This window comes from Anarhichas minor, unplaced genomic scaffold (assembly GCF_050575085.1).
Source record: "Anarhichas minor isolate MPS153535 unplaced genomic scaffold, ASM5057508v1 ptg000073l, whole genome shotgun sequence".
NCBI lineage: Eukaryota > Metazoa > Chordata > Actinopteri > Perciformes > Anarhichadidae > Anarhichas > Anarhichas minor.
The window spans coordinates 10,427,534-10,453,146 of NW_027466519.1; the positions used below are offsets into that span (position 1 = coordinate 10,427,534).

The window sequence follows — 25,613 nt, forward strand, 5'->3', positions numbered from 1 at the left end:
TGCTGCTTTCCACGCACAGACCTCAGCCTTCATCTCAGGCTCAGTGGAGGAATACAAGCGCACACACTACACACTAACAACAGCAATCAAACAGGCAACAGATGGAGTCCAAGCTTGCCTTCAACAGCCCGAGGCACATATGGCAAGGACTCTAAACTATTAAATACTTCAAGTGAAAAAATAAAAACACAACACTCACCCTTCCAGATAAACTTTTACGTCAGCTTTGACCCCTATGCTGTCCCCCTCTACCACCACCGCCTTCCAGCACTGCCCCTCCTCCACTGATAATCTGAGTTGGTCATTGGCCCAGACGGCATACCTAGCCGGAATGTCTGCGGCCGCCAACTAGCTGGGGTCTTCGCAGAAATATACAACCAGTCCCTCTCCCTCTGGACTGTCCTCACTTGCTTTAAATCCCCCACCATCATCCCTATTCCAAAACAAAAAACGGTAGCCAGCTACAGAGCTGTGTCCTCAGCTCCCTCCTGAATTCCCTCTACACCCACGACACAGGCTTCACACAACATTGTGAATTTTGCTGACGACACAGCTGTTGTGGGTGTGATCACCCGCGGAGACGAGACAGCCTACAGGAAGGAGGTGACCATCCTGCAACAGTGGTGCCTGTACAACCACCTCTACCCGATTGTTGCCAAACCAAGGAGGTCATTGTGAATGACAGGAAAGGCGGGGAGACTCAACTCCCAATCACCATCAACAGCACAGCAGTGGACATAGTGGACAAACTTAAATAACTGGGGGTAACAAGGACCTGACATGGGCTAGCCACATCAACTGTTGTAACAAAGGCCCAACAGCGTCCAGATGCCGTCCTAGGCCGTACAGAAATTTGGCCTGAGGCCCCAAATCCTCAGGGACTTCTAAGGGGTCACTATAGAGTGCTTCATGAAGTGTTGCTTCATCATCTCACCTGGTATTGCAGCTGCAGCTGCATGGACCGAATGGTGCTGGACAGGGTGGTGCGCACGACCCAGCACATAACTGGATTTGAGCTTCCCAGCCTGCAGGTCATAAGGACCCGCATAACACACCCACACAGCCTGTCCCTCCCCGCTGCCCTCAGGTAGTAGGTACGGGACCCCGAAAACACACACCAGCAGACTGAGGAACAGCTTTTACCCCCAGGCCATGAAACTACAAAATAAATAACATACAAACACACACAATTTAATCCAAACCCTGTTCAAAAGCAACCACTTTATTGTTTGTTTTGTTTTTTCTTTGATGGATATTTCTATTGCTTCTTTTATTTTTCTATTATATTTAATGTGTCTATTTATATGAACTATTTATTTTCTGTCTTTTATGGAGCCTCCCCTGGAAAGCATTTCACAAAATTGTACTTGTATAACCAGCCTGAACATATATATCTTGAATCTTCAACCATTCGATCTGTACTAAAATTGTATGGCAAAGTGAAAAGAGGCAAATTTCAACATATAAGAAAGTTTTTTTTCATTTTTGGAGAGGTGTGTGTGCGTTTACATGAAGCTACACAGTTGCAACTTCAGCAACCTACTACAAAATTGTGAGGTGGATCTGGTTAACCTGCTAAGAGTAGCAAGCCAAAGTATAGCGACTGTAACTTTCTGTTGCTGGTAGTTGCCGCTATGACTATGATTCAAGATTGGCCTGTAGATATCTTCAGGCCGAGTCTGCCTAAGGCCATGTCCACACTACTTCGTTCCCATTTTAAACGCATATGTTTTGCTACGTTTACGCTGAGCGTCCACACTACGCCGGAGTTTTCGAGCACCGAAAACGGAGGAGTTTGAAAACACTCCCGAGGACGGATACGTTTGAAAACTCCGGGTTGCGTTTTCGTGTGGACGCTCGAAAACGGACAAGTTTAGAAACGATGACGCCCACACCCGCGTTCACTACTTGATTGGTTCTTAGCAGTCATGACGTGTCCTTCCCTGATTCGTCACATCCCTATCACGTGACCCTTTCCCGAAAATCATAAACGGCAACATTGATCACCGATCGACTACCAGGTTAATTTAACATGGACAACTGATTACAGGTGTTGTTGACCTTGTTGTCTTTACTAGCAGCTGTTGTTCAGTTAAAGTCTGCATTTCTGTGGAGGAAGCAGCTGTTATTGAAGCGATTAGCGAGCGGCGTGTCCAGCGGCGTTATCAGACCTACGGAGCGGACGTCTGAAGTCACGGTTAGCGGCTTTAGGGAGGGTGATGGACACAAAAACGGAGGACTTTCCTTTTCTTATTAATGCTTATTTTGTTCTGCACATCTATTGTGAAGTCCACAGATAAAATGTAAAGGAACAAAACAGTAATTGCTCTCCAGTATGACAGAGACTTCAGCCACCAGCAGAGCTACGAGTGAGAACAGACACAATGAAACCGAGGGAACGAGTGAGAGACGTGTGTTGACCACATTTATGGACCCATAATCTAGTAAACCTTTATGTGTAAGTGTTGCTTTTAAAGTAAATTTGATGTGTGTGAGAGAGAGAGAGATAAAGAGCAGACCCGCAGCGTTGTAACTAACGTTAAGTCTGAAAAATAAAACTTCTAAAACTTTCCACGAAATGTGTCTGTTTGAGTTCATAGAGGAAGATTTTAGAGAAGATCTTAAGTATCAAACACGACCTTTCATTATTAAAGACTACTTTATTACTCTGGTTGCTTAGTTTAAAAAAAAATATGACAATCTACTTCCTGTTTACACCGTCACCCACACGCATGCCCAGTGTACGTGAAGAGTCACGTGATATTCGTTTTCAGGCGTTTTACTCTGGATGGAGATCAATTCGAAAAGGATGCTGAGTTTTAAAACAAAAACGGAATAGTGTGGATGTATCCTAAGTGTAGTCGAGTTTGTTCACTCATGGCAAAAGTTCAAAATTCACCGATCCGCCACAACACTGCCGTTCAACTAGAACTTACAATCTTCACAATGGAACATCATCGAGGTCTAAAGGATTTTCTCAAATTAAAAAAACAATACATAATCTTTTATTAGTTGATTATACTTTGATTTAATAAGTTGAATCTGTACCTGAAGCTGTTATATAAATATAGTGCAGTAAAACGTTAAATATAGATGTAGAGTAGAAGTGGAAAGTAGCAGAAAATGAAAATATTGCTAATTCAGAAAATGTACTACTGTTAACATAAATACATTTAATCACTGTTTTTCCAATTCAATAAATGTGATGGCAGTTGTGAAATGGTCTGTTTCTATTCAAATTTAACACTAATGGCTAACAACGACTAATATTTTTAAGATCACAATTTATTAATCTGTAAAGTAAACAGAGTTTGTGGTGCACATTTCATTTTTCAAATGATTAAGACATGTACTTTGAATTTAAATATGATGCCAGGGTGCATAAAAAGCGTTGAGAAAAGACTTTGTTTATCAGTTAAAAACATGTAGTTTAAATCTCATGTAAAATGGATGTTATTCACATAACACCGACTTCCTGTAGCCACTAGGTGGCACTGTGACTATGAGTCAGTATTGGCATTCATAAGAACTCGGGCTTGGACTATCTGTTGCCAATAGGTGGCGTTATAACCAGGAGTGAATATTGCCATGCAGACATCCTCAAGTTTTGGTCAGATTTGACCGAGTATAGTCAAATTACAACAGCTTATTGTTAATGGCAAATCATGTCAAATGTCCACCACGCCACGGTAACGCTGTTCCATGAAACCTCAAACTTTTAAAAACTTTTCATTGCCAAGGTCTTTAGATTGTACTGACCAAATTTGAATTTCAATCATTTGATTTTCAATAGGTCTTCAGTTCCGACTTTGTCTTTGCTCATGCCCTAATAATAGTAATAGTAACAAACCTGCACAAACTCACTAGGGCCTTCGCCGACCGACTGCTAGTGGGTGCTTACGCCCTAAAAACAAAACAAAAAAGTGATACTGGTCATTTTCCCAGCCCTAACAGCCTTAGCACCAATATGTGTATAACTCACTTGCCGCCCAAACTGTCTGAGTCGTATCGTCCACATTCAAATGTTGCTGATGGAATGCATAATAATAGGACAATGTCACAAATGGGCCTGCCTTGACAAAAATGATTTTCTTTTTTTTAGTTACAAATGCAGACATCGCCTGTGATTACACTTCATATCCCATCTACCCGTTTGCCTTCAGGACCCACACACACCACCTTGGTGAGTCATACCAGAGCATTTAGCAGTCCGTTTCACTGTAATCTTATTCAGTTCCAGTGATAACCTGTATTAGTGTTTTTGTCACAGGTAAAGTGGTCAGTGGCTACAGGATCCGAGAAGGGAAGTGGAACCTGATTGGGAGACAGTCCCCTCAGCTACCACAGGTACGTTATTACATCTAATGGCAATTAAAAACTGACATGTTTGTACCCGGGGGGTTAAAGGTGCATGCATGCCATATAATCTGAATGTCCCTGGTTTGGCTCTGTTGGGGTCCGGGTCATACCGGGTTCTCTTTTTGTTTCCTGTCTGTTTCCTTCTTAACTATTAATAAAGGGGAAAATAGGGAGAAAAATAAATCTTTTTTTAACCATTGACACATCTGTTTTATATAACCCACCGCTTGCTGTTGCCAGGAATGTCCTATACAGAAACCCAGTCCATGCCTTAATCTAGCACGTTAGCAGATCAGCAGCAGCTTTCTTGCTCGGTCCGTGACCACACAGGATGAGTTCAGGCATAGAGTTCTCAGCGCTCACAACCCACTTCACTATCACTGTAGTTACTTGTGTAAAATAGAAGAAAGAAGAAGACTTGCAGAGTAAAAATACACTTTCGGTTATGCAGGATAGCACAAGCCGGTACACAGCCTGTGTAGACAGCTGTACTGCTTATCTGTGTATCTGTTTTGTCAGGATGAGACGGAACAGAACTGAAAATCACAGCTGAAAAGTTTCCTGTGTAGACACGCTGTTGGATGGAGAAGACTTACACTGATATTTAATAGGTCAAGATAAAATGTAGTCAGTCTCATGACAATTTTATTCTTAAATGCAGCAGTTGTACATCTAAGTTTAAAAGAAAAGAGTAGCACAAGAATGAATCAGTAAACAGTTGCAATATCTATTTAGGCAGAAACAATATCCCAAATTAAAGTTCTATTTTTCATTCTACATAATAAATATTTTTTTTTTTATAGTGCTGGGCAATGATTCAAATTTGTGATCGCGATTAATCGCATGATTCTTTTGCGATTAATCTCATTGTTATGCGCAAAGTTCAATAATGATTTAAAAAGTAGTGTATTGTGCACTTTTATTTTAAAGGTACTGCTATATGAACAAAAGGTCAATAACATTTGGTTTGTAAACACTTTAAACACATCAGGTTATTTTTAACAGCAGTTATAACACAGTTATAATGATTCTGATCATAGATATTCAGCCGGTGTTCACAACTTTATCTTCATGTGTGTAAGAGATGCAATTTAAATATACACCTTGAAAACTGCAAACCTATCTACGTCATGTTTTTATGTTTGTTAAAGTCTCAGTAGCGATAACTAAATGATGCTTATTATATATATTACAAACAAAAACACTTTAAAAACTCTAAAAAAATAATTTAAATGAATAATTTCTTTTTTTCTTTTTTTGGTATTGTGGTCAGACACATATGCAACGCTGATTACCGTAATATGTGTGGTATTTGTTATAAATGTACGTTGGTACATAGAGGGTGATAAGAAGCTGTACATGGAGGGACTTAGGACCCAGGGGAATGTAGGTGAAGGAAACAGGAAGAGACGGAAGAGACGCCACACAAACAGCTGTTCACCGCTCGCTGCAGGCAGGTCGGCCGGTTCTTGTGTTAAAAATGTCCGCTTAACAATAATAAAAAAATCTGCGTTAACGCGCAATAAAATAATTGTCGGCGTTAATTAATTAATGCGTTAACGCAATTATAACGCGTTAACTTGCCCTGTGCAAATTTTTTATAAGCTATTTATTATTAAACTCTAAAAGTTAACTTGCATCACTTCATTGACTCATTGTCAGAGTTGTTCCCTGCACTTATATCTGAATAAGAAATCCCCCTAGGTGTTTGGCAACCTCCGGTTCTGAAAAGTGAAGCCAATGCTAGAATGCCTTAAACTTACATTCTCTCGACTCCTCTGGTTGTATAGAAGTCTATGAGAAAATGACTCGACTTCTCTCTTGATTTATTACCTCAGTAAACATTGTAAACAAGAGTTTATCTTCTAAATCACTTGTTTCAAGTCTTCTTCAAAACAGCATGATGTTCATTTAGTACATTATGGTCCATTTAGAGTCAAATAGACCATAGAGCAGGGTATGCTTTAGGGCGGGCTACCTTGTGATCGACTACCCCTTCCAGAGCAGTATACATCATTCCTCCGCGTTCCAAATATGGTCACTTCCGTTGACTAGTTGCAAAAACCCAAAATGGCGACAGTCAAAATGCCGAAACTCTAGGCTTCAAAACGGCAGTCCACAAACCAACGGTTGACGTCACGACAACTACGTCCACTTCTTATACACAGTCTATGGTTCTGCCACAATCAGTTTTCATTATTCTTGTAGTCATTGGTTGAGTTACTATTTCTTTTTTATTTCTAACTTGATCAATAAATGCATCACTGCAAACTGCAGTGCAAAAATGCAAACCTGTTTCACATATACACATACAGCAATGGAAATGTACATACACACTTTTAAAATATCTGATTGTAAATTTAAAATAGTATCAATAATCTTTCCATTTTATACTAAATAGTGAAGCCGAATTATTGTAAAGTTTGTTTAAATATGTCGGCTATGAATTTATCATTGATCATCCTTCTGACGTTTATTAATGATGGCTAAGACCGAAATGATGGTTTACATGTGCATGTGATGAATAAATGATATAGGAGCTACATATTCACAGTTGTGCGTAATGACAGCTGTTCTTCTACTCTTCCGAGTCCAAGGAGTTTTTACTGGTCCTCTCTGTCTTGTGTACATGACAGTTTTCTAAGTCACTGTACTCATCCCAAATCTCCTTTACATCTAATGCCTAGTTCTTTGGAGCTTTAAACATTACAACATTAAAACACACTAGCAATGTACGGTAAGATTAGCTGATACTACATGTAAATAGGTGGCTAATATCTAAATAATTAATAATATATAGAAGGGATGTCACGATACCAGAAATGTAGTAGTCAATATCAATACCAGTAAAATTCCACAATTCTTGATACCCAATTGGTATCAAACCAACAACAACAAAAGTATAAACAACGCTAGTGTTAGGAAGTTAAACAGGTCATAATTCCCCCTCTATTATTTTGTATGGCTGTGAAAAACATCTCATTCAAACAATATTCAGGTTTGATCACCCTATCTAGAACACATGTCAACGTTATGATTTACCTTTGCCTGAGAAAGTTTTTTACTGAATTAAGTTCAAAAGCATCATAATGAAACTCACTGGGAAAAATAGGGTGCGTCCAACAGTGAGTTTACTTCGTCCTTTCAGATTTTAGACGCCGTTAGTGCGAAAAAACAAGCACAGTCACGTTTTCAGAATTTTGGCATGGAATTGGTACCGATTTTTATTGATGTATATTTTAAGTAAGAAATCGGAGTTCAACCAAGAAGACATCGATCACAACAGTTTTTTGTTTTTAGTAGAGTGCTGTTTGCTCATTGCTCAGCAGTGAATGTCTTTTCTCTCCAGGCTTTCTATCCTGCTAACGAGGAGGTGAATGTGAAGTATGGTGATACAATTGCAGCCAGATGTGTGTTCACTGGGGAGGGCAGAACCTTCAAAACATATATTGGGTGAGTTCAGTTGTTTAACTTAATGTACCTAATGCATTTTTACACCAGATTGTAGCTTACATATTTATTTATTCTAGGTTCTGTTCAGACTACTTGAATAATAGATGAGCTCTTGTTGGCCCCCCTTTGGACTGTGTTTGTATTGAAATATAGCCTACAAGAACTTATCATAGACAGTAATTGTGTCTTTATTCCAGTCATGGTCTGGTCTCCTCTGCAACACCTTGTGTATCTTTACACTTGCTGTCTGATTGTTCATGCAGTGTTACAGCTTTGTAAATACTTTATCTACTGTCACGGTCCGGCAAAAAGACAACAAGTGATGGACCCAAATGCAGATAGATAGACGGGGGCGAAGCAGGGAACCCCAGACCCATGGCCTGGGGGCAAGGCAGACAGGCAGAAGCGCTCCGGGGGGCAGTGTTCTCTAGGGGGCGGCTCTCTGGAGACTGGGGGTCTGGGCTTTGGAGACTGGTTCTCTGGACACTGGAATTCTTGATTGGACGGCAGTGTGAACAAGGGGTTGCTGCGGCCCAGAGGCGACAGGAACCAGGGAACGCTGCGGCCCAGCGGGGTCAGAAAATAGGGGAACGTTGCAGGATCAGGAACCGGAGATGGCTGCGGCCCAGCAGGATCAGGTACCGGAGATCGCTGTGGTCCAGCGGGAACTGGAGCCGGAGTCGGCCAAACCGCCGACAAGACACGTGGAGCGGGAGTCGGTCCTCCGAAGGCCAGGCGGGTTCCCAGAAACGGGTTAGGGGCTTGGGCAGGCTGAGAACAGGCTGGACACTGGCAGGCTGGTGGCTAGCTGGCTGATGGCTAGGCTAGGCTTTTGTTGTAAAGTGACCAGGTGTTGAACAGAGCAAGTTTCATGGAGTGTTTTGTGATTGGTTTTGAGGATTTGGGGAGGGTTCTGAGGTTGGCTGGATTCACGTGCTGTATGGTATGATGATGTAATGAAGGAGTGGTTGTACGCCGGTGCTGAGTGAACAGAGACGGGATGGAATAGACAGAAGTTGGGTTGTAGATGAACTTGCGCTGGGAGCCGATATGAACATCACTGGGGGGGATGTAGCAGATGTTGTTGTTGTTGTTTATGGCTTTGTTAAGTGTGTGTGTGTGTGTGTGTGTGTGTGTGTGTGTGTGTGTGTGTGTGTGTGTGTGTGTGTGTGTGTGTGTGTGTGTGTGTGTGTGTGTGTGTGTGTGTGTGTGTGTGTGTGTGTGTGTGTGTGTGTGTATGTGTGTGGAGGCGAGTAAATAGTCAGTCACGCAGACAGGATTGTACAGCATGCTGCAAATTAGCCACTAGCAGGCGGCTACCCAGCTTGTTTAGATGACGTTAGAGATGTTGTGGGCCCTGCAAGCGGACTGTAACCAAGTGTGGAGGCTGAGGACCGCTGGATCCGCTGTGATCCACGGCCGAGTGTGGGAGTTGGACCACTGATAAAAGTGGACAGTCCACGGCTGTTTAAAAAGTGTAAAAGTTCGGCGAATGGTGGACAAGAGTGCGTGTAGCAGGTGTGGCAGTTTCAACAGGATGTCGGGAGCCGTTGCTCCGGGGAAACGGTGTGTGGCTGCGTTGAAGAAATGGATGTTCCTGATTATGGAATCCCCAACTATCAGTGCGGTCGGGGAGAAGAAGGGACGAGGAGATAACACTGCACTCGTGATACACGTGGATGGAGGAGGCGAAGATTTAACCAGTGGTGGCGGAGTGGACTGGGAAGGACTGAGAGAACTGGGGACAGAAGTTCGCCGCGGTGCTGGTGTAAAGAGCGGTATAGAGCGGCAAGTCCTGGTGCAAGAGAAGGTCCCGGGAATGGCTGGCATAGGGATCTCGGAGGACCCGGGGCTGTGGGTCCCGTAAGGCGGCAGGTGGGATGGTGTAGGAGGCTGGAAGTCCCTAGCCAGACGAGGGAAGTCATGGAGGGCAAGAATGTCATATTTATTCTCCAGCTGGACATTGAAGTTATGAGGGGTAGGAGAGGGATGTGTGAGCTGGACCAGGGTCCAGGGCTCGTGATGGGATGGAGTGGCGCTGACCAGAGCTTTAGGCTTAGCTCCGAGCCATAGCAAGGAAGCCTCATGGACTGTGACCGGAGAAGGGGCTGCAGCAGCAGGACTGGAAGCGTAGGCATCATGTACACGGTCGCTGGTTGTGTCGGTTTGCGCTGGACCGAAGATGATGGTGTCCATGAGCTTCTCGGCATCCTGGATCTTCTAGAGTGTAGATATTCTTCCTTCCAGCTCTATGATTTTATCGACCAAGCGGTACCAACCTGGACCCCACAGCATTGTTCAGGTTTTAGCAAAGGTGAAAGCTGATTACACAGAGGGTCCTGTTTTCAGTTTGCCAATTGTCGACACTCTGTATTTGTGGTCTCCTTAGCATTAGCTAACTCCAAAGCTTAAAGCTAAAAACAAGCAGGTAGTAGCCCTGGCAGGATAACCGGTCTGGGGAACGTTAAACTTAAGAGGTCTAGTACGTGTTGGCTGACATCGTACTCCTAGTTTAAAACATATCAATTAAAACAGCCAAGATCTTAAAACTGGATAAAATAGTCAATTTATATAAAAAGGGGAGTGGAGAAACAGACACAATGTCACACAACGCTAACACATGCGCATAACCTCTGAAAGTTTGTTTATTTGTTTATTTATTTATTGTTCAGGGACAATGCACACCAATCAACAGTTGCACTGTAAGTGAGCCAGAGTTAGCCAGAGAGGATCATTTCCATCTGCTGTCCCCGGCCAGATGTTTCAAGGCAGCCTAAAATAACAAAATCTCAAATTGAAACGGAATTAAAATTCATAGACAGGCGGACAGCAACGTATAGACAAAACCAATACACAGCAAAAGAAAAGTGTACGACATTAAAGCAGATTTTTGTTTATGTCAGGAATTTCATTCAAATTTGAAACAGACACGGATTCTGAAGGGCACTTTATCGGTCAAGTTGTCAATTAAAACAATAGTTCGTACATTTCTATGTAGTGCTGGGCAACGATTACAATTTTTAATTGCGATTCATCGCATAATTGTTTTGCGATTAATCGCATTGTTATGCGCAAAATTCAATAATGAATTCAAAAGTAGTGTATTGCGCACTGTTATTTTAAAAGTACTGCTATATGAACAAAAGTGCAATAACATTTGGTTTGCAAACACTTAAAACAAATCAGGTTCTTTTTAACTGCAGTATTCCCTTTACACAGTAGCAGTTAAAATATTTCTTAGAGAAATAAAATAAAGCTGCTAGAATGACCCAGCCAATCAGCTGACTTGAATACAATAGAAAATCTATGGAAAGAACTAAAGATCAGAGTTCATAGAAGAGGCCCACGGAATCTTCAAGATTTGAAGACTGTTTGTGTGGAAGAATGGCCCAAAACCACACCTGAGCAATGCATGCGACTAGTTTCTCCATACAGGAGGCGTCTTGAAGCTGTCATTACCAACAAAGGCGTTTGTACGAAGTATTAAATACATTTCAGTACGCGTGTTCAATACTTTTTCCCTGTGTCATTCCATTTTTTTTACACATAACTTAATTTCTGAACTAATTTGTTTGGTTTTCTTTCTATGTGTGGATTACTTGGGTTGTTACCGACATCTGGTGAAAGGTTCATGTCAATAGCACCTTTAGAAATATATTTACTGAGGAAAATCGTGACGTGTTCAATACTTATTTTACCCGCTGTACCTGTAAAGTGCCTAAAATTGCATATTGTAAGCTTAACCCATCATTCTTGGAGGTATCAACTATTCCTTTTGCAATTTAGTGTCACAATAGCTGGAGCGTTATACCATCCAAATTTATAAAGAATTCTATAAACTCTCTAGGAGGAGTTCGAAAAGTTTGCATAACATACATAAAAGATGCGCAAAATTCTATCTGGCCGACTTGGATATCGGAGCAACTATAATCCAACTAAGGCCTTACACATATTAGAGGGCGCTATGGCACCAAATCACTCTATATTAAAAATATATAATAATAATAAAAAAATAATAATACAGTTCATATACACTAAAATGATGTGTAAAAGCTACTATTGTAGCCCAATCAATATTAATCTCATCTTACTCATTCAAAATAACAACAATCACAAAACGGGTGTAAAAGAAGTTGACACATATCATTAAACACATAACGTGAACAGCAATGCTAGCTTTGACCAGTACTAACATTACATGTCTGGATCTTACCTTTGTAACTGTGGACGTAGCTTGAAACGTAGCTTGAAACGTGGTTTGAACTCCTCCTCCTTTTTAGTTGTTAACGTATGGCTCAATGCTTAAATAATGAGACGAACGTCGTTGACCGTCTGGGACGGAGTGAAAACCTGATAACGATACGCCACAGAGATATCTTTTCAATACCTCTGTGGTATTTCCAACTAATCATTATTTACAGAAACTCCTACCTTTTGTGAAGAACTTAGTGAAATGCTGGTACATTTGGTGCTGTTGAGTAAATTTCACAATTTGTAGCTGATCATTTCTATCCTCAATTTATATTACTTTGAAAAAATGTATTATCAGGATTTACTGAGCATCATTTAACTGTTTAAAGATAATGTGCTCAATTGTCAGTGACTATTGAGAATTTATCCTTTGGGCTGCAAAGCTATCGATGGGCAGCAGTCAGAGTATGATATTGAGCAGGTCTTAATTATACAGACATTGCAGCTTTCCTCCATTTTTACATATAGTACCATGAGTGATGTATTTGAGCCAGTTACTTTTCTGTTTTGTCTGCAGCGGTACCTCTGATGATGAAATGTGCAACTTCTATATAATGTACTACATGGACAGCAAACATGCCATCCCCTACATGAACTGCATGGAGTCCGGCGCCAAAGATCTGTTCCAGCACATTCCAGCTGAGGCCAACATTCCCATCGCTGTCAGTCCAGGTCATATGAACTCTATGATGCATATGGGGCACTCAACAGGTACAAGGGCATCAAATATTGTTCATGTTGCATGCTGCTAATCCATTGTTATTCAATTTAGCATTTAATGTTGAATTTTTAGCTTTTTTTGTTGGATAGGAAGTGAATGTATACTTATGTAAGGTTCACACTTGCTATTGTCACTTTTCTCAATGTACGCCTCCTTGCCTTTTTTTTTTTTTTTTTTTAATAGTTTACAACATTTACATTGTTCAAAAAGAACCTGCCTAATTCAACTTTACTTTTCCTCCAAAGACCATCAAGATAACAAATTGATGTTGGATGAAAACAAAGCAGAGCAGGTTCTGGATCAGGGTAAGTTCAAGGATAAAAAAATTCCAGTCTGATAATCAGGCTGAATTCTCAGTTCAGTTCAGTCACTTTACTATCCCACTTGGGCAACTTGATTTATACCTCAAATGACAGTTGCAAAACGGACAAATGGAGGCCTCGTTCAATTAACTTTTATACAAATATCTGAGTTAAAGAGGAATTATGGAAGACTTTATCTGCTCATCCCAAATAGTGAGGTTACAAGTAACAATGTTATTAATTGTCATTGTACAGGGTTGGACGACAAAAAATGTGATCTGATTTTGCTAAATAAAAAAAACACACACACACACAAAATACTTTATTATATATAGAGGGTGGATGATGAAATAAGGAGTCTCACAGCCTGAGGAAAGAAGCTGGTTACGGTTTGCCAGCCCAGCTAGCACAACCAGCTAAATTAGTAGCTCCCAATTCATATTGTCTCACAGTATATTTTGTCACCCGACCCCACTTAACACGCCACTGTTGTTATCAACTGGTCATTTTTGAACATGTATATGTTTATACACTTGTCTGATTTATACTGCCGTGAATTCACATTTTGAGAGCTTACTAGGTTGAAAAGCATGATTAATGGTAATCAGCCGATCTGCTTTGTTGTTTATTTAGACTTCGATGAGGCTCATACTGAAATATATCTGCTGTAGCAGCATACATCACATATCTGCTCTGACAATCTGACCAAACTTGTCCTTGGTCCTTCTTCGGATTTAGGGATCGAAAGGACAGGTTTTTCAGAATCAGAATCAGAACCGTTTATTGCCAAGGAAGTTTGCACCTACAAGGAATTTGTCATGGTGGGTGGTGTATAACATTTAACAATAAACAATAACATTAAACAATCAACAACAATCAACACAGTGCAAGAAATAGAAACATATTCGGATTTACAATAGAATATAAAAGAATATAAAATAAAGTGCACAACAAACAGATAACAGGACTATAAACAAGTGAAATGTAAGTGAAATGTTAAAAGTGTCAAGTGTGGTTAAATAAAGAAACATAGGGATGTGCAGGGGAGTGACCAGTAGGAAATTGTCCTGGGGATGACAGAGTCAGTGGGGGTCCCGGGCTTTGTTAATGAGCCCGACTGCGGATGGGAAGAAACTGTTCGTGTGGCGTGAGGTCCTGATGGACCTCAGCCTCCTGCCAGATGGGAGGTGCATGAACAGTTTTTGTCCAGGGTGAGAGGGGTCAGCTACAAGCTGATGTTCAGCTCCCACTTGAGGTCCTGGGTTATGGTTATGGTGGAGCCCAGGAAGCGGAAGGACTCCACAGCGTCGACGGGGGAGTCACACAGGGTGATGGGGGCAGGTGGGGCTACGTTCTTCCTGAAATCCATAACCATCTCCACTGTCTTTAGAGCGTTGAGCTCCAAGTTGTTCAGACCGCACCAGGTCACCAGATGGTCAGTCTCCCACCTGTAGGCGGTCAGAGTGTCCCAGTGCAGCACGAGGGACGGCGTGATAGGCCCCGCTTAGGTCCCTCGTGCTGCAGTGATCTAGAATGTTCTCCTCTCTAGTTGTGCATATAATGAACGGACTGTATTTAGGGAGTTCATGACTGAGGTTTCTTTTGTTAAAGTCACCAAAGACAATAACTAAAGAGTCCGGGTTGGTCCGCTCCACACACAGTATCTGTTCGGCGAGTGTCCGCTGTGTCTCCTGCATGTTACCCTGTGGCGGCATGTAAACACCGACCAGTATGAATGAAGCAAACTCACGGGGGGTAAAAGGGTTTACAGTTTATGATGAAAGATTCCAGATCAGGAGAACAGTGCTGTAGAATCACTGTCACATCGTTGGTCCACTCTGAACAGCTGGAAGACAGCCAGCTGGAACGCGGAGTCGGGTATGGATCCACAGAGCCAGGTCTCAGTGAAGCACAAAACGGAGGAAGAAGAAAAGTCTCTGTCTCTCCCCACCAGTAGCTGAAGTCCGTCCAGTTTGTTGCACAGTGAGCGGACGTTGGAGAGAAATATGCCCGGCAGCGGTGTGCGAAATCCACCTGTGCGGAGACACACGAACGCGCCGGCCCGTTTCCCAACCTGCGGCGCTTCACTGGTTAAGGTGCTCTTAACTCAAAGGTGAGAGCACCTTTGACGAGAATGTCCAAAGGTTGTTAACAGAAAAGTTGGAAGTAAGTCTGCTAGAGTTGTTCCCCTGATGTTTATGAGCTCGTCTCTGGTGAAAGAGCTCCGGGTATCGCAGCAGAAAACAGTATTTACAACAAAAACAATACAAAACAATGAGCACCAACACACCGAGGCAGCCGTCCGCAGCGCCATCTTAGTAGAGAAGTTGGAGAAGGTTGCCATGTAATGTAAAATTTCTTAGTCAACCCTCCAAGAGAGAACTTGATTTTTGCCAGTTTAAGGAAAAACATTAGTTAAGTCAACCAAGAGCATTGTATAGGCATAACTAGGTGGACTGTTTTGTTAGTTCAGCTATGCTTAGGTGTATTCTATGGAGCACTTTAAACTATATAAGATTAAGACGGGCTCAAAAGGAGGAATACTTTTCTTTGTTGTTTTTTTGTTTGCTTTTTACCACCAGGGGTCTTGAAAACGTGTTCCCAGTTCAGCCTTCTTCTTGTGAAGAAACTTTTCCAGTCTTTTGGCAAGAATGAATGAGTCTAATTTGTAGTAATTTCAACACAGAGATTGGCCTATACGATCCACATTCTATTTAGTCTTTTTCCACTTTGTGGATAACCTATATCACTGCCTTGCTCCAAGATGGAGGCATTTTAGCATCTGTTAAGGTTATATTACTAAGAAGTCTTGGTATTAATTCAAATCAAAATGCCTTATACTACTCTAATGGAAAGCCACCTGGGTCAGGTGATTTATTTGCTTTAAGCCTGAAGATGTTTAGTTCTGTCTCAGTTACAGCTGCTGTTGTTCCTCTGATAAAACAGGCAGGTTGAGAGAATTATGGAATTTAACAATTGGTGGTGTGTATAATACTTGTTGTACTCTTTAAATGTTCTTTGTATTTCATCTTGTTTATAATGAGTACTTTTAGAAACCAGTTCTCTAATTCAGTATATAGAGCTTATTGTTTTTGCAGGTTTCTCGGCAGAAGTTTTTTGGATTTTGGGCCAGACTATATTACTGTTTTGTAAACATTAGCTTATTTTCAATTTTCTTGTGGATATAATATATTTATTTTGTTCCTTATTATCTTAATTTTTATCACCAAATTCGTTTTTTGTTCCCCTTTTATCTGTCTTTTAATTATTTATCAAGTCTTAATTGTTTTGAGGTCTGAGGACCTCACCACCATAACTTAAAACCCTTGTGAAACCATGTCCCTCGTTGCTTCTGCAGTATCCTTGGATAGCCAGGTTCCATCATCATAGAATGGTAAATGGACTTGTACTTGTATCGCGCTTTTCTAGTCTTTCGACCACTCAAAGCGCTTTTTCACTACGTCATTCACCCATTCACACACTGATGGCACAGCTGGAGAAAGATGGGGTTAAGTGTCGCGATCGAACCGCCGATACTCTAATTGAAGACGAGATGATCTACCGCAGAGCCACAGAGCTACATCCTCGCGGGATATGGCGTCTGAGACTTTATTTGTTTTTCTTTCAACATCTTTTTGGCTTTGGGGTATCAGGGTATTGGGGTACAACGTTTCTTAAGCACTTCGAGAGGAAGCCGTGGTCAGCGTAGAAGCAAACGTTGCTCCTTTTTTTTTCTGCCATGCTCTCCGGAGCACCTCTAACTTCGTCTAGTAGCTCCCAAACTTGACCACTATATAGATTGGGGCTCTGCCTTCATGCCGTTGCGCTTTGGAGCCATTCGTCGTGTGTCCGCTCAACTCTGAGCTCCTTGTCACGGGAAAGGTCAAGCACGCTTTTCAACAAGTTATCCAGAAAACCAGCCAAGTTGGTGCCTTCTTTATCTTCGGGTATTCTGTGAATCCCTAAATTATCTCTCCATGCTCAACTATTTTGGTCTATAGCCTGGCTTCCAAATTAGGTTGGCGCAGCCACTTAATAAGCGTTGATGTTGCTTCATGCACAGTCTCAGTTTCATCTATTCTTCCCTCCGGCGACTCCAGACTTCAGTTTTTGTTTGATGTCAGATAGTTGTACCCTGTTGACCTGCACAGACTTAGCCTCTGCCTCTGATGCATCCTCGTCATCATCTCGTCTATCATCATCACTGTCTTCTTCCTTGGTAATCCTTTGCCTGGCACTTTTGAACACTGAAGGACAGTGAAGTCCTTGTATATCTGGGAGCATTGTGACAAAGCAGCATCACGTCCCTCTCCAGGTATCTTCTGAATTACTTCTCAAGCTAGCTTCGGAGCTATCCTCGTCATGAGGCCCGGAGAGCTGGTTCGACTACCTTGGCTCAATTCGGGATCATTTTATATCACATTTGTGATTGGCCTTCTTCTTGTAGTAAGCCCTTTCTCCATTACTAAAAAAAAAGTTCACTGGGATTTACAAAACCAACGTTTTCTGGGGTTATTTAACAAAACCATCAAGGAGCTCAAAAATGAAGCTCCCATCCTCTGTGACGGAACTTATTTTTGTGATTTCTTTTATCCGTTTAACTGATAGCACGGTTTATCAAATAAGTATGCTTTGTTTGTACCAAGAAAACACGATGTTGAATGTTAAAATGTCACCATGTTCGGTTGAACATTATTGGTATTATTAAGTACTCCTATCGGTACTCTGTATCGGCAAGTACTTGTAAAAAAAAAAACCGTTTTATTAGTTCATCCCCTAATTGTTGTTGCTGCTGTTATTATTATTGATTTCATTATTACTTATACCATTACTATTAGAAATTCAAATCAATCAATTAATCAATCAATTGAAATGATCTCCCAGAACATCCTAAATTTCTGTTAAAACCTAAATTTGCATTAGACAGATGTACAGTAATTACAAAACTAGAAAATTTCGCAAGACATTTTGACAGTGTGGCTTCTACTGCCCGAAGATGTCGCAATATATATACACGCCAATGTTACCGGTAGTGTCATTCAGCTTCAATTGAGATAGCGCTTCTCTAGTTTCTGCATTTTAGATTCAGAGGCCAAATCCCAATGTCCCCCCTTACGGACTCATGGACTTTGAGGCGCGCTCCCGCGAAGTCCGTGAGGGTTTAGGGCTGTCCCACTGTCAAATCGTCAAGTGTTTGAGGGCTCTCTCGCATTTTGAGCCCTTTAAGAACCCTTTCCGTAAGTCAGCATGGTATGCTGACTTAGCCTAAGGGAATTACCCACAAATCACTGCAATGTGACGTTAAACACGGGGTAACCAGTAGACGCATGGAGACGAAAAAAAAAAAAAGGTAAACAAAGAGCAAAGAGGATGGATCACGTGTGTTCAGCCTGTCATAATAAATTTACTCAGAAACATTAAGGGTTAAAGATGGAACAAAAAATAAACATGACATCAGAAGATATTTATTTATTTATTCATCAAATATTTGATTTTGTCATTGAAGCCATTTTGACAAAAACGAGTAAATAGATTATATAAAATTACCTCTCATCTTGTGAGGAAAGAGCCTGGAAGACATTCAAATCAGGGAGTACAAATTATAAAATAAATACCAACAATTGTACATCATATTTTTTGTCGTTTTCATGGTAACGTGATATGTTGCAGCAAAGTGCTGTCCCATTCCTATTTACACCATCTCAAGCCCTCACAGTCTCTCACACTCAACCGCTCTAGCTAATAGAGTGGTGTGCTAACGTGAGTGTAGAGTTACGCTGTCGGGCCGCCCTTCACAGTGAGCAGAGTGTTCCCGCTCAGGCTAACTTGGTGAGATGCTAGTTAGACTAGATCGACGTTGACATTGTGCCCATTGATTCCTTACACGGCTATCATAGTTAGCAGAGCGTTCTCGCTCCGGCTAACTAGACTAAGCTAATACTTGGATTGTGTCCATTGATTGTTTATAAACATTACGGCTATCACAGTTAGCAGAGCGCCCTCGCTTAGGCTAACTGGTGGGACACCAATATCTGCAGCAGCTATCCTAGTGAAGAGAGTGTCCTCGCTCCCCTCTCACTGACTGTCCCCTGCCTGTTCTCACGACATTCAGCAGAGCGTCCCGCTCAGACTGACCTAGAGAGTCGGCCATGTTTGACTTTCCCGGCTGTAGGACCTGTATGGCTCCTCTTCAGCCTGAGGATGGCCATGACCTCTGCCCCTATTGCCTTGGCCTTGAGCATCTGAGGGAAGGCCTCTCTGAGAACCCATGCATGAACTGTGGCATCATGCCTCGAGCAGTAAGGGCTGCTAGGCTCGCCGAGGCGTAACACCTGACGGGTGTGGTCGACCTCCCCCTTTCAGGGCAGTTGAATCCAGCCCAACCTACCCATTCCAAGCGCAGGACCACAGAAACCGCAGGGGGGCCCTCAAGTCTAGCGAGCTGTCTTTTCTAGAGTGGATCTGCTGACCGCCGAGCTAGCTCAAATGAAGTCGCTTCTCCTGACCCTCCACCCTAGTGCAGGGGGGGCTGAAGCACCAGATCCACCCGCAGCTGAGCTTAGCTCAGAAGAGGACGTTATATCACTGGCAGCGTCAGCCAATCTCTTTACTGAGTACAGTGAAGAGCGGCCCTCCCATGCTTCTGGTCCTGGCTCCCGTTCCTCAGCTCAGCTCTTTGGAAGGGGCAGTCGATAGCTCCATGGGGTCTGTCATTCGCATGGCACTGGCACGCCTGCAGTTAGATACACAGCAGCCGGAACCCCAGCCTGCGAGTGCCTTCTTCAGGCGCGCTCCCGCCCCCACCACCTTTGCTGTTCCTCCCTCCGAAGAATATCTGAGGGAGCTGCATGCATGCTGGAGAGACACCAGGACTCTGTCCCGTCTTACATCAGATGAACGAACCCTAGCGGCCATGCAGGACGCAGCAAAATTTGGCCTCGCCCGTATGCCAGCCGTTGAGCTGACTATTGCGTTCCTCATAGTTCCCCTGAGGAGACCCTGAGACCCGATGCCAGGTGCCCTCGACCCCAATGCCGGGTCACGGATGACCTGCTATCTAGGGCTTATGACACAGCAGCGCACATGGTTCGTATTGGCAACTCCCTCTCCCACCTCATGCTTGCCCTCTCAGCTTCTCTGCAGCAGGCTACTCCCAATGCTTCCGCCACCAGCCTCAGTGATGCCTCACTGGGTCCAGACTCACCGCCAGGTTTGGCTGGCGCAGTCACCCGCGTCTGAGACATGTAGGAGGACCCTCCGTACTATCCCAGTGGAACCTGGTGAGCTGTTCGGGTCAGCTGCTATACAGGCGCTTCAGCGGACTGTTGAAGGTAGCCAGACCAGGCAGCAGTTCTCTGGTCTTCTCAGGGACATGCCCACACCCCGCAGACCTAGGGGTCCTACTTCGCCCCACCCCCGAGGCCGTTTTCAGCCCCCAGCTCACCCCAGTAGCCGCCACAGGCCTCAGCGTCCCCCTGAGAGGCCGAACCGCTACCCATACAACCCTACCTACGTCCCCCCAGACAACCTCCAAACTTGGGGACTACCAGTCGCCCCCCCAGAGCCTCAAGAGGCAAGGGGTTCAGGAGATGATGTCTCCCGGCCGGCCGGCGGTTATTTCTCCTAGCAGCACATCAGCTACTGGGCAGCTCATGCTTCGGCCCCCTGGGTGGTGTCCACCCTAACCCAGGGGTACAAGCTTCAATTCCGACGCCGGCCTCCAGCCGGGTCAAAATGACCAGCATCACCGATCCGGCAAAATCCCTAGCCCTCAACCAGGAGTTAGCCACGCTCCTGGTCAAGGGTGCAATCGAGAGGGTGACCCTGTTTCCAGGGGAGAATGGTTCACGTCTGTCGACCTGAAGGATGCCTATTTCCATGTTCCCATTGTACCTCACCACAGGCAGTTTCTTTGCTTCGCCTTTCAAGGCGGTCACTTCCAGTTCAGGGTGCTCCCATTTGGACTCTCCCTCTCCCCACGGGTGTTCACAAGGTGCGTCGCCTTACCAGCCTTCGGGCAATGTACCTACCAGGAGAACGGAACCAGGTCGCAGATTTCCTGTCCCGTCACAAGCCTCCACCGGGGGAGGGCGGCTTCATCCAGATGTAGTACAGAACATTTGGGGTCTCTTCGGCGGGGCAGAGGTGGATCTCTTTGCCTTGGAGATGTCGACCCACTGTCCCTACTGGTTCTCCCTGACAGAGAGTACCAATCCTCTGGGTCAGGATGCCCTGGCTCACACGTGGCCAGAGGGGCTTCTTTATGCCTTTCCACCGTTCCCTCTGATCTTGCCAACGCTTCTCAGAGTTCTTCAACAAGGCCACAGACTCTGGCTAGTGGCCCCCTTATGGCCAGCCAGGATTTGGTTCTCCCTACTGCACAGAGTCTGCTGCAGGACACCCTGGCGTCTCCCCGACAGGAGGGACCTCCTGTCGCAACTAGGAGGTCGGATTTGGCATCCCGATCCCAGCCGCCTCCAACTATGGGTCTGGCCGCTGGAGGGCCCGACCAGCTGCTGACTGGCTGCATAGAACCAGTCAGAAGAACTATCCTGAATGCCAGGGCACCATCTACCCGTCTGCAGTACGAAAACAGGTGGAGGCTGTTTTCTGACTGGTGTGCGGTTCGGAACAAGGACCCAGTGCAGTGCCCCGTACCTGTTGTACTTGAGTTTCTGCAGTCCCTCCTAGATAAGGGCCAGTCTCCCTCTACCCTGAGGGTATACGTGGCCGCTCTTTCATGGCACCATGATAGGGTCGACAATGGCACAGTAGGGAGCCACAGACTGGTGTCCCTCTTCCTAAAAGGGGTTCTGCGATTGCGTCCCCCGAAGGCCCCTACATGGGACCTACATTTGGTATTGGACACCCTATGCTTCCCTCCTTTTGAACTCCTGGCACGGGCAGAGCCGACATGGCTGGCAACCAAAACGTTTTTTCTCCTTGCCATCACTTCAGCTAAACGTGTAGGCGAGCTGCATGCCCTGTCGGTGAGTGAATCATGTCTGAGATGGAACTCAGATGGCTCGGGTGTTACTTTGTGGCCTAATACAGCGTTTCTCCCAAAGGTGCTGACACGTTCACATGTCAACCAGCCTATCCAGCTTGCGCAGTTTGACCCCCCATCGGGAGAGGAGAGGTCAAGGCTGCTGTGCCCAGTGCGGGCCCTCAGAGCTTATGTGGAAGCCACCGCTTGCATACGGCGATCGGAGCAGCTCTTTATCAGTTATGGTGGGCCTAAGAAGGGCTGTGCCCTTTCAAAACAGCGCCTGTCCCACTGGATAGTGGAGGCCATTGCCTATGCATACAAGGCGAGCGACCGTGCTCTACCATCCGGAGTGAAGGGCCACTCTACCAGGAGTGTCTCCACGTCATGGGCAGCCCTGAGAGGTGTGCCTGTGGAGGATATATGTGCTGCGGCCTTATGGGCATCACCGAGCACATTCACCAGACACTACAGAGTGAACGTTGCCACCCCTCACCCACTGGGGAGGGTTCTTTGGCCAACTTCCTCTGCCTGAGCTATACGAGGTAGGTACTTGTGATTCCTCGTGACTCTTTTGGTATAAGTCATCCAGTGTTATGCACTGCCTCTGGCGGTCAGTAAGGATGAAATGGAACGAAAGTTACGAATGTAACTACGGTTCTATGAATCCTGGATGACCGCAAGAGTTCTTTGTCACTCGGAATCCGTAGGACTGATCTCAGGATGACACCGGAACTTATAGACGACGGGGGTCATCCGAAGTCACAGGTGACTTTGTTGATATAAATATTCGACCTGCGCATGCGCGAGACAGAAGATATCCAGTGTTAAGCACTGCCTCTGGCGGTCATCCAGGATTCATAGAACCGTAGTTACATTCGTAACTTTCGTTTTACTGCCTTGTGCCACAAAGCCACACTGAATGAATGAACTGAATGACCATTGATGATGTAACGTTAAGGAAAGTATATAAGGTAAAGTGAAAGTATAAAGGTAAAGTGACAGTGTCAAAGTGATGACCTCAAGATTTCAAAGTTGTTATACTGTCTGCCAGATGCCGGCAGGCAGCTGGGTGGATGGGGTCCCTGACAATCCTGTTGGTGGTGTAACTGCCTTACCAGGCGGTGATGTAGCCATTCAGGATACTCTCAATGGTGCACCTGTAGAAGTTGCAAAGTATCCTCGAGTCCATGTTGAACCTCCTCAGCCTGCGGAGGAAGAAGAGCCAGGTCAGGGTGGAGGATGGGAAGGTGCCTATCTGCACAGCTTGGGGTCTGACCCTCAGGAAGTTCAATTACAGAGGGTGGTGTTGAGCCTTAGGTCTCTGAGGCTACATCCACACTACACCGTTTTCGTTTTAAAACAGAGTTTTAAAACAAAAACTATCTCCGTCCACACAGCATTTCATCATCGTTTTCGAAATGATCTCCGTCCAGACTAAAACGACTGAAAACGAATATCACGTGACTATTGACGTACACTGGGCATGCGGGTGAGTGTCGATATAAACAGGAAGTAGATTGGTTGCTTAGTTAAAAAAGATACGACAGAGTAATAAAGTAGTCTTTAATAATGAAAGATTGTGTTTGATACTTAAGATCTTCTCTAAAATCTTCCTTCATGAACTCAAACAGACACATTTCGTGGAAAGTTTTAGAAGTTTTATTTTTCAGACTTAGTTACAACACTGCAGGTCTTGCTCTATCTCTCTCACATCAAATTTACTTTAAAATCAACACTTACCCAAAAAGTTGACAAGATTATGGGTCATAAATGTGGTCAACACACGTCTCTCACTCGTTTCCTCAGTTTCGTTGTTGTTCTCACTCGTAGCTCTGCTGGTGGTTGAAGTCTCTGTCTACTGGAGAGCAATTACTGTTTTTGTTCCTTTACATTTTATCTGTGGACTTCACAATAGTTGTGCAGAACAAAATAAGCATTAATAAGAAAAGGAAAGTCCTCCGTTTTGTGTCCATCACCCTCCCTAAAGCCGCTAACCTTGACTTCAGACGTCCGCTCCGTAGGTCTGATACTCACTAATCGCTCCAATAACAGCTGCTTCCTCTGTCCCGTCTTACATCAGATGAACGAACCCTAGCGGCCATGCAGGACGCAGCTAAATTTGGCCTCGCCCGTATGCCAGCCGTTGAGCCGACTATTGCGTCCCTCATAGTTTCCCCTGAGGAGACCCGATGCCAGGTTCCCTCGACCCCAATGCCAGGTCACGGATGACCTGCTATCCAGGGCTTATGACACAGCAGCGCGCATGGGTCGTATTGGCAACTCCCTCTCCCACCTCATGCTTGCCCTCTCAGCTTCTCTGCAGCAGGCTACTCCCGATTATTCCTCCGTAATAATGCAGACTTTAACTGAACAGCTGCTAGTAAAGACAACAAGGTCAGCAGCACCTGTAATCAGTTGTCTATGTTGAATTAACCTGGTAGTCAATCGGTAATCAATGTTGTTGTTGTTGTTGTTGTTGTTGTTGTTTGCGATCTTCCGGGTAAGGGTCACGTGATAGGGGTGTGACGAATCAGGGAAGGACACGTCATGACTGCTAAGAAACAATCAAGTAGTGAACGCGGGTGTGGGGGTCATCGTTTCCAAACTTATCCGTTTTCGACCGTCCACACGAATACGCAACCCCGGCGTTTTCAAACTTATCCGTCCTCGGGAGTGTTTTCAAACTCCTCCGTTTTCGGTGCTCAAAAGCGCCGGCGTGCTCAGTGTAAACGTAGCAAAACATATGCGTTTTCAAATGGCAACGAAGTAGTGGCCTGAGTTTGATGGATAGCTTGGAGGGTACTATGGTATTGAATACTGAGCTAAGTCTATGAATAGTATTTTCAAACCTGTTTCTGTCATCTAGGTGGAAGGAGCCGTGTGGAGGGCTAAGATGATGGCATTGTCTGTTGATCTGTTTGGCCTGTATGCAAATTGAACTGGTTCCAGGGAGGAAGGAGGTGATAAAGATTTTGACGCCCTGCTCAAAGCACTTCATGATGGACGGAGTGTTACTGGGCGGTAGTCATCCAGACAGAGGGCTTCGTTCTTTTTGGGGACAGGGACAATGGTGGTCTTCTTGTGGGGACAACAGACTGGAGCAGTGAGAGGTTTAAAATGCGAAGACATCTGCCAATTGATCTCCACACACTTTTAGAGCTCGGCCAGGAAAGCCATAAGGTCCAGGCTCCTTGTGTGGATTCATTCTTCTGAATGATCTGCACACATCTGCCCTGCATATTAGTCAAGAAGCCAAGAAGTTGTCCTCAAGCGTGCATTGAAAGTGTTCAGTTCATCTGGGAGAGATGCAGACTTTAACTCAAAATTGACTGTTTTCCTTTTGTATCCTGTAGTAATTATTATTCCTGGCGTTGGAGCCAAGGTAGTTAGACTCCACTTTGTCCCTTGAATATTTCTTAGCACTGCTAATAGCTTCTGGAGCTCCTGTACTGATCCAAATCTCCTGAGTTGTAAGTGCCAGTCCATGTCAGGCAGAAGCGGAACTGAGATGTGATCTGATTTGCCGAAAGTTGTGCAA

At 44.2% G+C, this 25,613-nt stretch overlaps 1 protein-coding gene across 9 annotated transcripts in view; it reads left to right on the forward strand.

Moving 5' to 3' along the window:
* pam (peptidylglycine alpha-amidating monooxygenase) overlaps nt 1-25,613 on the forward strand; it is an 88,590-nt gene that overhangs the window by 30,346 nt on the left and 32,631 nt on the right. For all 9 annotated transcript variants that reach the window (XR_012947819.1, XR_012947821.1, XR_012947820.1 and 6 more), the window contains 5 exons: nt 4,103-4,183; nt 4,271-4,347; nt 7,709-7,812; nt 12,581-12,774; nt 13,030-13,089. Coding sequence is in view for 6 of the 9 variants with exons in the window: in XM_076079506.1 (XP_075935621.1) it covers nt 4,103-4,183; nt 4,271-4,347; nt 7,709-7,812; nt 12,581-12,774; nt 13,030-13,089 (516 nt within the window). In the remaining 3 variants the exon portion in view is untranslated. The remainder of the gene's footprint in view (nt 1-4,102; nt 4,184-4,270; nt 4,348-7,708; nt 7,813-12,580; nt 12,775-13,029; nt 13,090-25,613) is intronic.